Source organism: Rhinolophus ferrumequinum, chromosome 12 (assembly GCF_004115265.2).
Source record: "Rhinolophus ferrumequinum isolate MPI-CBG mRhiFer1 chromosome 12, mRhiFer1_v1.p, whole genome shotgun sequence".
NCBI lineage: Eukaryota > Metazoa > Chordata > Mammalia > Chiroptera > Rhinolophidae > Rhinolophus > Rhinolophus ferrumequinum.
The window spans coordinates 73074702-73088799 of record NC_046295.1 but is presented as its reverse complement, the minus strand read 5'-3'; the positions used below and the strand labels follow the sequence as shown (position 1 = coordinate 73088799).

The following is a 14098-nucleotide window of genomic DNA, read 5'->3' as shown; positions in this document are numbered from 1 at the left end:
AGGGATGGTGGGCTGTGACCCCTGCAACTAGCAACGGCGACTGGACCTGGAGCTGAGCTGCGTCCTACACAATTAGGACTGAAAGGACAACAGCTTGACTTGGAGAACAGGCCTGGAGGTGCACACTGTTCCCCAACAGAGTCCTGTTGCCCTTCCCCAATTAAAAAAAATAAAAATAAAAATTAAAAAAATTAAAAAAAGAAAGGATATTATTTCCATGTTCCACTTGCACTCCATATACCTTCCTATTAAGGCCGAGTTTTGCAATGGGCTTAGCAAGGCTAAGCAAAGGAAACTTAGGTTATGGAGTTTTTACCTTGAGTCCTGTTTTCTCGTCGTCACTTCCATTATTTGTAGATGGTGTCTCATCTCCTTGCCTGGAAACCAAGACAAAATCTTCACTATTAAGAGTGGATACTGAGTCTGAGGAGACACTGATTTTTCCAACAGAAGCCTTGTCATCCATGACTCAAGAATGAGGATCAACTCATGAATGATTAAATATTTTAAAAATGCCTGAAAAACAAAAACCATAAAGATACTCATATAGAATGTCTGCCAGATATTTAATTACGCTCTAATTCTTACAAAATACATATGGAAAAGCTTAAAAAAAAAAAAACCAAAACAACACTTCCAAAATATTTTCCGAAGACTTTCACCACTTACACTTTAGTTCTTTTATTCCAAATAATAAGGGAGGAAACTTGGTGTTATTTAGGGCCAAGATATTTCAGATTTCAAGTAAGTAAATAAGACATATTCCCTCGAGAATAACTCTGCCTACCTAAAGTAATTTATTTGGCATATGTTGCAACTCTATTCGTGGCTTTTCAAAATTAAAGTACTAAACTTCTGTTTTCTACTCTTTAATTTGTAAAACTGTACACATAGATGATACTGCAAGCACTTAAGACAATAACTAAGATTTTCCTAACATTATGGATACTTAAATTTAAATAGTAACATGTTTTTAAGAAACAAAAATTTCATATTGACATACCAAATTCAAGGCAGGGCAATCAATCATAAATTGTAGAGCTGGGAAATACCTTACATAGCAAGAAATCAGAAGTCTATTTAAAACTCAATCTTCCCATCTCACAGTTTCTTAGAACTCAACTCAATATGAACATTACCAATAAAAAGAATTTCAACCCCAAAATTCCCAGCAAGTATAAAAATGTGTCACTTTTGGAAAACCATTCAATTATTTATTGACTCCTGGAACAAAACTCAAACTCATCTACCATTTAAAAACCTATTTCTGCATACTTTGTGGCAATGTTCCCATCTGGTTGTCAAAACAGCAACAAAACAAACCAATTAACAAAAGTAACTTTAGCTCTATATGCTTGTCTTGTACCTCAAAGAAGTGCAAGTTCTGAGAGTCCATTTAATCTCTCCAATTAAGAAGTCCTGATTTACATTTTGGATTTTTAATTGAACATATATTGAGCATACACCATATGCCAAGCACTATTTTCCTCTCAAAGGCTCACATCTAGGTAACCACTGGTAGCAGGAATCACACAATCCTTGAATTATATAGTTGGAAGCAAATTAAGAAATCATCAATAATGTTAAACAAATAAGGAAATGGCAACCCAAAGAGGAGGTCATTTAACTAGGTATAACTAAGGTTCTAATTCTGAATCCTCTGCTGCTTGCTATTTAAAACTAATTCTCTTGCTTGATGGCTATCACACCTCTCTTTTTCACAGAACTAAATCTAAATTCACAGTGTGTGGCATTCAGGACGCTTCAAAATGTACTTCTGAAAACTTTTTTTTCCCTTAATGTAGGTTTGCTTCTTCATCCATTCAATGAATACTTACTGTCTAGTGTATACAGAATGGACTACGGTAGAGAAATTAGATTCTTGCCCAAAAGGAGTTTATAGTTCAGTTGAGAACAGAGGTAAATTGAACAGGCTAATAGGTACTGACTTATGGTAACGAAAACTATGGGAACAGGTTGGGAGAAGGGTTTAAGACATGGAGAGTTAAGAAATATATTAGAGGCGGTAATGTTTTTGCTAAGGATATATACAGACGGTCCCTGAATTATGATGGTTTGACCTAAACGATTTTTCGACTTTATGATGGTGCAAAAGTGATACACATAATAAATTACGAGATACTCAGCATTTTCTTATAAAATAGACTCTGTGTTAGATGGGTTTGCCCAACTGTAGGTTAATGTAAGTGTTCTGAGCACATTTAAGGTAGTCTGGGCTAAGCTATGATGTTCAGGAGGTTAGGTGTATTAAACGCATTTTCGACTTACGGTATTTGAACTTATAATGGGTTTATTGAGATGTAGGCCCACCATAAGTTGAGGAGCATCTGTACTTTAATACCTGCAGGTCTCTGTACTCATAGTATCCTCCTTCTAAAGTGTTTTCCTTCCTTTTGTACTCCATCAACTCCAACTCATCATTCATGATCTAACCCTCCCTGTCCTAGTAGCCTGCCCATTTTTACCCCAGAGCCAAATGAATTACTTGCCTTATTTCTCTTCCCATAGCATTTTACAATGTTTATAATACCTATTATATTGTATTAAAATTTACTGGTGTATCCTAATTTAATCATCACATATCTTTTTCACAGATGAGGAAACTGAGGCTTAGAAAAGTGATATAACTTATTCAAGGTAATGATTGTAATATAACTGGTTACAGGTAAAGCCAAAAACTGAATCCAGTTATCTGTGATTCCAGAGGCTATCCTCTTTCAATCAAATTATGATGCCTTTCCAACAAGAAGCCCCCCTTACATCAGTTCCCACAAGCCCCCTACTCTTAATTCTTCATCCTTTCCAAAGCCACAAATTGGGATCCTTTCCAAAAATATGCACTATGGTTAAAGGAGTCTTTATCTTTTTTGAACTTGTACTTTAAGTAAAGTTTTCATGCTTAACCCGTCTTTTTCCAATTTTTAAAAATGTGACTGGCCGGCCCGGTGATTCAGGCGGTTGGAGCTCCATGCTCCTAACTCCGAAGGCTGCCGGTTCAATTCCCACATGGGCCAGTGGGCCCTCAACCACAAGGTTGCCAGTTCAATTCCTCGAGTCCCGCAAGGGATGGTGGGCAGTGCCCCCTGCAACTAAGATTGAACACGGCACCTTGAGCTCAGCTGCCTCCCGGATGGCTCAGTTGGTTGGAATGCATCCTCTCAACCACAAGGTTGCTGGTTCGACTCCCGCAGGGGATGGTGGGCTGCGTCCCCTGCAACTAGCAACGGCAACTGGACCTGGAGCTGAGCTGCACCCTCCACAACTAAGATTGAAAGGACAACAACTTGACTTGGAAAAAAGGCCTGGAAGTACACACTATTCCCCAATAAAAGTTCTGTTCCCCTTCCCCAATAAAATCTTAAAAAAAAACAACAAATGTGACTAATAGTATGATAGCAGAGGGCCTGGGAAAGTCTTCTAAAGCTATAATCTCAGAGACACTGAGAACTTTCTATAATACTCTAGACTCAAAAATAATATAGTTTGGTATTTACAATACGGAACTGAGAGGATTTGGCAGGCTCAAAGTTCAACCTATTTTCTTTGCGGAGGTGATAGGGAAATACACTTTATAAGATACTTGTCTGTTTGTTTTGGCACCTGAAAGTAACTGAATCACTCAGTGGGAATGAGGTTTATCAAAACACTAAGCCGTACAGGAATAGTGATACAGTAAGACTCCCCTTCTCTGGCCTCAAAGGGCAGAAGTGAAGAGGGAGCCCATGAGCGCCACATGCCCTGGGTAAGACCACCTCTTCCCTGGCTTAAACAATAAAAAGGTACCCAGAACTTGGTGTCCTCCTGGCAAAATTCTAGAGTATGCACAACCTCTGTCTTAAGACCATAAGGTCTAATTTTGTTTTTAATCCCTACTTACATCAGTTCCCACAAGAAGCCCCCTACTCTTAATTCTTCATCCTTCAGATTGTAATTTTAATTTCTCATGGACAATAAAGTACAAACTTCCTTCCCAAACACCCTAAACTACCATCCCTCTTCCTACCTTTCTCTATGCCACCTATCACCTTTTGACACACTTTACATTTTAATCATTTGTTTTTAGGTATCATGTAAGCTAGAACCTACAATCCATTGAAGACAGGGATTTTTGTCTGTTTCAGTAACTGATGTATCCCTAGCACCTGGAATAATGCCCCGCACATAGTAGCTGTTCAAATATTTGATAAAGAAATAGGATAGGGGGGAGGTGGAAAAAAGGGGGAAGAAAAAAAAAGAAACAGGATAATGGCAAATAAAGATGAAAAAAGAGCCACCCAATATGAAAGTAAGACCATCTTTTACCGACTGACAATGAGAAGTCATATTTGTGATGGTGAAGCACACAAAAGTTAGGGAAAACCCTATTAGAATACTGGTTCTACTACATATTATACTACTAATGTGAGTGTGGTCACACTGAGCCTGTTTCCATAATGAAAATGGTGAACCATAGACTCATAGAGCCATTGTAAAAATTACTAAGGTATATACATGTATGTATATATCTCATTTACCAATACACATAGGACATTGGAAGCCCAAATACTTACAGGTTTTTCAAAAACTAACTTCCAATTTTTAAAGAATTAACAAGTACCAACGGATTTAGTAATTCGATTTAGGAAACACGTTAGGGCAGAAATACACAGCTTTCCTAATTCCACATTCTAATTTGTTTATATCTAAACAAATGCGAAGGAATACTTTAAATAAAGATGTATCTTTGTATAATACTTTACAAATTACTAAAACATACACATGATTTCATTTTATCATCCTAACAATTGTGTAGCGTAGATAAAGGATTTTTATCTCATTTTAAATAAGATAATATGCACAAAAAGACCCTGATATTTGGTAGGTACACACAGTTTGTTTCCTTCTTTTATACAAATGATGAGCCTCGACCCTTATAGTCACCAATAGGGCCAGTTTGGCAAGTGCAAATTCAGGGGTTTGCTTCTCTATATCTCCTTTAATAAGTCACTTCAAATGAAAGTTGATTTTATAATTATGCAGTCTCCTGCATCAAACCTGAAAGTTCAATGTTATATTTTTCATTACTTCTATCCTTTTATTGCTTTTATCCTTATCGACACATAAAAAATCACTAGAAGGATTTTCTGATTGAAAATTAGTCTCATGATATCAAACTCTTTATAAACTTTTGCCCAAATTCACTGCTCTGTGCCGTGACAATTTTATGCTCAACTATGCACATCTGCAAAGGTCTCAGCAAATAACGCACCTCAGTCTTGCCAAATGAAGGTTCATTTTTATTCTCACTCTCCCCTGAAACACTACAGACCCAGATAATTGAGAGTGAAATGGAAAAGAACTATGATAAAGGTTCTTCTTACAATCCTTTGAAAGCAGTTGACTCCTGGATAATCAGTGTCCACTTTTTAAAATTTGAACTTTATTATTTTTTTATGGACAGAGTACTACTGGATATTTGCATTTTTCTAGTTACTAACATCATTCAGAACAGTAACATAAACAGTGAACTTGCAGTAGCATGGATTTGCTAATGGACAATTAGGAGAGATAAAAATCACCTCCCAATAAGTGACCTACCTAACTTGATAAAAGAGGTGTGAATGATACTTATAACTGAACTTCACACGCTTGAAACAAATAAAATGTGCTCTTCCAGCCACTATTCCAGGGCTCCGGTTCATCTTTGTTCCCTGAAGGAGTATTAACTGCATCCACTTCTACCACTTCGACGGGATTCCCATCTCTCACTAGCAGTCCCTTCCAAAAATCTGGTTTCCCTACCTCTCACCAATCCTCACTGAACCTTTGCTTCTAAAAATCAGCAACATAATTTCAAAATCCAAAGAACTCTTTTCAGTTCCCATCTTACTTCCATCAGCTGAAATAAATGAAAATGCTGATCATTTTCTTATTCTGAAATTCTTACCTTTTCGCTTCCATTTTCTACCTCTGACTACCTTTTTACAGCGGTCATTTAGGTTCTTTTTCTTGTGCCCATTCTTTATATTCCATCCTGTCCCTCTTCTTTTTTCACGTTTCCCCCTTGGCTATCTCATTATTTCACGTATTTATAATTTCTCTTTACCTTTGACATACTTACAGTGATACAGAAAATAAGACAAGTAAACAAATAATTACAATATAGTTCTTGGTATAAGAGGAGCACGCAAAGGGTGTTATAAAAATACGTAGGAAGGCTCTGCTATACGTGTTCCATGGTCATCTCAAAGTCAATTCCACATGTCCAAAGCAGACCCTCATTTGTCACATAAGCATATTCTTCCTCGTAGGTTTCCTCCTGGTTAACTACTGATCCAAGACAGAAATGTCAAAAAAAATCCTTGATTCCTTTCCTCATTCTCCTTTGGAGTTCTAATGGATTTTAGTTTCAAACCATGTACCCCAAATCTACTCCTTTTCTACTGTCATTCATGTCACTGACTTGTTAGTACTTTATTCTCTTTTAACTTAGCTACAACACAAATCTCCCTTTCTAGACTCTCTCTAGTCTTTAGTTATCAAGGCCTCATAGTTAATTTCTAAAATTCAGATCTGATCACATATCCCACCCCTTCCTCAAAACCTGATTGCTCCTGACCAACAACAGAAAAAAATCCAAACTCCTTATATCATTGGTTCTTCAAAATCTGGAGCCAATCTACCTATCATTCTAATCTTATCTCCTATCAAACCGTACTAGACAATTGACTAAATATGTCATGCATTTTTATGCTTTCAAGCCTCTGCTCATGCTCTTTGCTAAACTAGAAATGTCTTCACTTCCCCAGTTAGTCCTTTTCCCCCACCAAAACCTGGTGATAGAATCAAATATTCAATCTGCAATATTCATTATTTCCCTGCAGGGTTCCTAAGTCTTTTTGTTTGCTTTGCTTTTTAATTCTATCACAGAATTATAGCATTAATTGCACAGTAAAATGTTACACTGCACTGTATTGGTTGATCATTCATTCCAGAAACAATTGCTAAAAACCAATTGCTATAAACCACCATGGTAAATGCTAGGAATACAATGAGCAGAGTCCCTTTGAGCTACCCGTGGACAGGGATCTTAGATTTTATTCATACTATCTTCATATCCTTGCCTACTGGCAGTACTCAGTATATTTAATTGGTTGAATAAAACTCTTTCATCAGTGTTTAACTGACAGGGTCTTGGTAATATGAGGACAAATGACAAATGTGCCCATCAAGTTCCCAACTGTCACAGCCAAAATCAGTTAAACAACACTGGGTCACAAAACACAGCTTGGGTTCCCTTTGGACCAAAATACTCATCACTTCCCACACAATCCCCATCATTTTTATTGTGCTTTTAACCAGGGAGCAAATGAGTACAGCTTTAGGGAATCTTAAGGGGGATACTTAAATCACCTGGCTAAAACTAAAGAGACAGTAATACTTACTAGTTCCTCAGTTCCGATTTTATACCCAACATGGTACTGAGAGGCTTTTACATGTATTATAACTAATCTTTACTCTAACTTTCCCAGATAGGCATTAACTTCATATGACAAACTGAGGCTAGACTGGTTCAATAACTTGCTTAGGTTCACAGAGAAAATTGTGGAACTTGATCCAAACCCAGGTATCTAGATGCCTCGGCCCTTTTCTGAATTGTATTTCTCCTCGTTGGTGTTCCTATCTCCATCCTCTCCCCAATACTTCCCCCATGCTATTCCCATTCCTATCCTTCTAAAACACAGATCTGGTAAGATTACTCTTTGTTCAGAAAAAGAACAAGACAGGAAGTAACAAAAGAATAAAATTTCAAAGATGCCATAGCAGGCCAATTCCTGTGGGTTTGTAGCCCTTTAAAATTAATCAAGCTGAGTACAAAGAAGTTACAGAATTTTTAAAAATTACACTATATTAATCTCAACTTTTTTTTTCTCCTGGCTATGAAGTTTGTTTCCCTGCATTGGTTTTCACATGAATTTCTCACAGCTTATCTCTGGGAAGGGTGGGACAAATCTAACAAAACTCAATAGAAAATCATCCCTTCTTTATAAAAATAAATTCCTTTCCACCACTAATTGCTAAACAATAGATGTGCCTTTGTTCAAGTCTGACTCTGAATTTGGGGGCTGTTTCTTTGAATTATTTTAGTGAGCTAAGAGAACCATATTCATTTAAGCCTGGTCAATAATTTCAGCTTAGCTTAAAAAAGCAAAAGCAAAAGCAAACAAAACTTACTCATCTTGGCCCTACAGCATTTAAAGAAAAACCAACTAATCTAAAAGTGACTCTCAGGCAAACTTGAACCTACAATGACTATGACAATTTACTTATTTAAAGTAGGAAGCGATTTCTTTAGTTCAATTCCAGATGAACTATAAAAGATACTTTAATTATAGGAATATAGAAGTTTCTAAGATTAAAGTTCTTTAATTTTTAAAAAGATTTTAAAAGTTTCAATCTCAAATTTGGTTAAATTTACATAACATAAACTTTATCATTTTAGCTATTTTTAAATATAGTCTGTGACACTACGTACATTCAGTGTTGTGAAACCATCTTCAACATTCATCTCTAACTTTTTCCAGCTGAAACTCTGTACCCCATTCAACAATAACTCCCATTCTCCCAGGCAACCAACATTCTACTTTCTGTCTCTACGGATTTGACTACTCCAGGTACCTCATATACCTACTGGAATCATACCAATATTTGTCCTTTGTCACTGGCTTATTTCACTTAGCACAAGGTCTTCAAAGTTCATCTGTTGTAGCATGTGTCAGAATTTCCTTTCTTTTTAAGGCTGAACAACATTCCAGCGTATGTATATACATTTTGTTTATCCATTCATTGATCAATAAAAGCTTTTAAAGACTGTAACTTAATAAGATCTTTAGGATAAAACTCAGAAAAATCAATACAGTATAGTTCCTAAAGAAGACAGCCAATGTTTTCAGAATTATTTTCTCATGAGTAATCAAACTTCATTAAGATTTTTTAAAGGTAACAGTTTAGTATAATATAAAAAAACAAACTGGGAGTTGAACTTCTTGGACCTTAGTGATATGATTTGGATGATGTCGTAGCTTTAGTTTTCTTGTGTAAAATGAGGGGACCAACCCTTTCTATTCTTTTGTGAATGAGAGTATCCAGGAATGGGGTGGGACAGAGGGGGTGGGGGGGAATGCCTGGCACTTTCCACTCCTAATCCATGATGCAAGCATAATTAGTTCCACTTTTACAAATGAAGAAACTGAGTCTCAGTGTTATTAGCTTACCTTCAGTCATATATGCAGTAAGTGCAGGACTTGGGATACCTATACCTTTCTGATTCTGAAGTTTACACTCTCCCCTCTGTATCTTGATACCACTAATTAAAGGTACAAGATGTAACGAGGGGATGAAATTCAACTAAAGCAACTCATTTAACACTGTGTTAAGTGTAATACTGCTGATACCTGACAAAATAAACCATTTAAGTGGTTTCCCCATGGTCCTGTGGATATTTCAGGAAACAGTTTAATTTTTTTCCAGAACTCTAGGTATGCTTCACTTCAACACAGTATCTCTGAAACTAAATATTTAAATTATTTGGATGCCATTTCTACAATAGAAATCTATCTCTGGGAACACAGGGAAAGTTAGCTTAATACTAACGTACTACTCATTCACAAGGCTAGATTATATTTCTGACCTCATTAGTATAGATTTTTTTAAAAAGGGTAACCTTGTCTTTTTCTGGAACAGATTTTTAAAGCATAATTTAATTTACATTAGTGTTTTATAAATACAAAACAGTGAGTATTTTTGAGCAATGCAGGATCATACGAAAACTTTTCCTTTTAGGAAATTAGTCATATGGTCCTTCTCATCCATAGTGAGAAAATGAAACTATTCCATTTAGAATATCAATCTGTCTACGCTTACATCTGAAACAATTATATTATTCATTTCTCCTTAAACTATGTGTGAATTTAATGCCAAGCAAGCAAATCATTCAATAGATAACCAAAGTCTAAGATAAATGCAGTAAATTAGTTTCTCCTTTCTATGACCTGTTTGATTTTCAGGGGAATATGTATAGGCAAACCACGAATGTCTGGCAGAAAACACACGTGTTTTTGCACTTTCTGATAGAAGAAGGCCCTGGGTCCATAGTTACACAAGGATGATGGGACATTTTCGGAGCACCTTCATTCACAGCACTGGAAGAGGCATTGTGTAAGATTTTAAAAATCCACAAATAATTAAGTTCCACAAGTGTTTTTAAACCTATATGAAAAGATCTTTCCTCACTACCGAAAGCAAAAATCTGAAAAGACTTTCTGCTAGGGAACGATTTTAGAAATCAGATTTTCCTTCAATTGACAGAGAACTGAACTGGTAAGTACAATAAAGATATAAACATTTCTCTTCTGCAGATGTATCAGAGGTCTACTCAGATAATAGTGTGTCACAGCAAAAGGGATTTACGTGACATGTTCCTACTCTTACATTGCCAGAATCTGTTCAGCATATTTCAAGGGCATATGGGAGTTTATTAGACTACAGTAAAAATATTAAAATGATTAACTAATGGCTCTTCCCTACTGTAGTATTATACAAATGCCCAACATTTAATCCAATTTAGCCTTGAATGCTGTTTCTTAACACTCTTGATATTTAAAACATGTTCCCAAAGAAAGATTCTGTATATCAATTCCTTTTCCTGATACGAAGGCCACCCTAAGAAAATGGAAAACAAGATTATAACCATGGCTTGATGGTTATAATTACCTAAATGTATAAATAATGTAAAAGGGGAAAATAAATTTAAAAAATAGTCAAATTATTTTTAAGCTTTAAGAAATAACAACATTTTGTTAAATTTACTACAGGAACTAACTTGCTAATGCACCTTAAGAAATGCCAGATTTTAGTATGGAGGAAAATTTATTGCTGTAAAGATTAATAGATCCCAACAAATAATGACTTATAACATAAAAGCTGATGCAACTTGAACTGGTGATACATAGCCATGCATTAATTCTTAAGAGAGGTGCAAACCTCCAAATTTAGCATCATAACCATACAATTAAGAAGGTACACTTCTCGTGTCTTAAAGCCAACCTAATATATACTATTTAATGTCATGCATAAACTTAAAAACAAGTTTTATTTTTACTATTTAATGATCCATAGAAAAAGGGACTGAGGGCAAAGTTAGGCCCCATAGAATTCTACGATGATAGAAACAATCTTTAAAAAATTCTCACCGATGAGTACCTCAGAGTATTACAGTTGCTGTGAAGAGAAACACTTGCAGGCTAAATTCTATAAACTAAAGTGTTCATGACTTGCAAACTACCATATTTGGTCAGTCTTTGCACAGGAAGAGAAACAAGGCTGTTAGAGTCAATAAGACTGGTTACAATATAAGTTTAAATGTCTACCTAGTATTGTTTTGACTTACAAGTTTTCTAAAGAATAATGATCTCAGGATCATCAGAAAAGTGGGGGGGAGGGACAGAACAAGGTAACCAAATTATTGCAGAAAAGGAACAGCTGTTAAGTTCATATGGTGTTTTTTCATGTATACCAATGGACACTGAGTCCTTAGCCTTGGATTGTCTTTCTTTGGGATCTAACTACAGAAAACCAACAAAACAAGGCAGTTACATACAAAGCACCCGAATGTCATGCCCAACTCTGTTTTATATACGTTGGTTAAATTGGCACTTAATATTTGAGTTCTATCTCCAAGAAAGATTCTTTAAAAATTGTATATTCATTTATTCCACATGCTTGAGAAGACTAATGATATCTGATTATACTGAAAATGACAAAGCTAACATGGGCAGCCTAATTCAGAACCCCAGCACACCATTGTCTATAAAGACACTCAACAGTAGCACTGGTTTAAACGAATTATTTTCTGAAGCCTGTACTCAAAGGTCACTTGTTCAAACAATTATTGTGAAATGATTAGACTTTCAAGGTAGGCTTCATTTTAGCTGGAAATATGTTCAATAAAAGACAGTGACTTCTTTAAAGGAATCTAGGCTGTAAAGTTTAGCTGGAAATATACGCAATAAGATACAATGACTACTTGAAAGAATCTGATCTGTCAAGTTGAGATGTACTTGTGGAAAATCATGTCCCCTCATGTAGATAATGTGCAATACATTTCTTTCAGTATGCAGTAGAAAAGACAGGCAGCAGGTATCTTCACTTTTACACTCTCACTAAATTACCATTTGACCCAGATTCAGCACCTGTAAACTGCTAATAGAACACTATGTCCAAAATGCCAAAATACATATAGTTGATGAGATACCTATCCAGACAAATATATATCTTAATGCCAATAAATTAACTGTAAATTGAGTTATAAAACTAAAACAACAAAAAGGAAGTGTACCAAATATAGCAACAGTTCTGTTTTAATTACGAATATGAGTTAAAACTACACGTGAATTTTAAATGTTACCAATAAACACAAATTTGTATTAAAACTACATGTGAATTTTAAATGTTACCAATAAACACAAATTTGTATTAAAACTACATGTGAATTTTAAATGTTACCAATAAACACAAATCAATCTTGGATTCAAATTTTATTAATGCAAACTTAGGTCTACAATGAAAGACCACAAAAAAAACCTCTCCTTTATTCATTTACAGTGTTAGTAAAACGTACTTAAAAGCCTCCTATATATATATATACGTGATATATACATACATATACATATATATATATATATATATATATATATAAAACACTTGAATTAAGGCCAACAAGTTTGTGTTTCTTTTAATTGAATGTGCACTTCGGCGACACTTAAGCTTTTTCAACTACTTTTCAAACATGAGTTTAATGTGACACAGTTCAATTCACCCTCCATTGTTTTTGACTTCCTAAACAAACAAAGCAGCTGGAGACACACACACACACACACACACACACACGCACGCACGCACACGCACACGCTCAGGACTTACTACTCCAGTTACACATATGTGAATACAGGTGTTTATTGAAATGAAAATATCAAATGAATTGTGAAACCCAGTCCCAGGTAGTTTTTTCCATTGATAAAAAGGACGAGAGCTAACATCTCACATTCAAATTGGGACGGGGTTTTAAACTAACAGAACTAGTAGTGTGAGCACCAGGCGCCTGATGGCTTAACACACTGTCGTCCTAAGACATTTGCTTCCAAGATAAATTAAAGGAATCCTCGAGTAACCCTAGTATAGAGACGCAGGTGCAGATGGTACTAATCTGAATGTTACCGACCGAAGTAGTACCAGACGATGGACAGCGAACTCCTGGAAGAAGGGTTATCCTCTAGCTCAATACATAAAACCCTCAATGAAGGTTGCTGAGAATCAAGGCACAGCAAAGAGGTATTGGGAACAGGTATTTACAGTAGATGGGGAGAGTGGGATGCTGGGGACACTTTAACTGCAGGCGGGGAAAATGAGACGGTAAGGCCAACATCAGACCGCCGACCTAAAAGAAGGCAAGTCTTTTCAAATTACGCACAGCCCAGGAAGGCAGCCCGAGGCCGAAGCCAGCCTAATCAAATACAGGCCCAACCAGCAATGGGGAGAAACTGAGGCGGAGGAGGCGGAGAGATTCCCATATAGGACTTGGCCCAAAACATGAAAGTCAAAAGACAAACCGGCTTTGCTGGGGGGGAGGGGGGCCGCATAGGGACCGCCTCAAGTGCAGGACTCGGAAAACAGACACCCACCCAGACAGGGGGAACCGGTTTGGGCAGGGGCTCCGGGAGCTTTCCCACCTGCGCATGCGCCCTCTCCCCTCAGCCGTAGCTTCCCCCTCCCCCCAATCACAGCTCCCCTCAGAACCTTGCTCATCAAGGGAGCTGAGCGCAGTCTCTCCGGCCCAGCCCCGTGGGATGAGAACAACAGCTTGGTTCTCCCCTGGGGCCGTCAGAGGACTCCCCCCGAGCTTGGTGGAAAGGAGGTGGGAGGAGGAGGAGGGGAAACGCGGCCCTACCCGACCCGCCGTCTCCTCCTCCGCCGCCCGCGATTCTCCGTTCGCCGTCCCGGAGGCTCCGCCGCCTGGGCCTCCCCAGCCGCCCTGCCCCCC

The 14098-nt window shown here is 37.0% G+C and overlaps 1 protein-coding gene across 3 annotated transcripts in view; it reads right to left on the bottom strand.

Annotated features, from left to right (window-relative positions):
- Positions 1-14098, bottom strand: part of RABGAP1 (RAB GTPase activating protein 1) — a 145172-nt gene extending 131074 nt beyond the window's left edge. The window contains exons 1-2 of one of the 3 annotated variants that reach the window (XM_033122372.1): positions 14006-14098; positions 317-516 (exon numbers count right to left, since the gene is read on the bottom strand). In XM_033122372.1, the coding sequence (XP_032978263.1) occupies positions 317-466 (150 nt within the window). In that variant the 5' untranslated portion in view covers positions 467-516; positions 14006-14098. Of the gene's footprint in view, positions 1-316; positions 517-14005 lie in introns of those variants that run through there. The other 2 variants (XM_033122374.1, XM_033122373.1) reach the window with 2 other exon arrangements.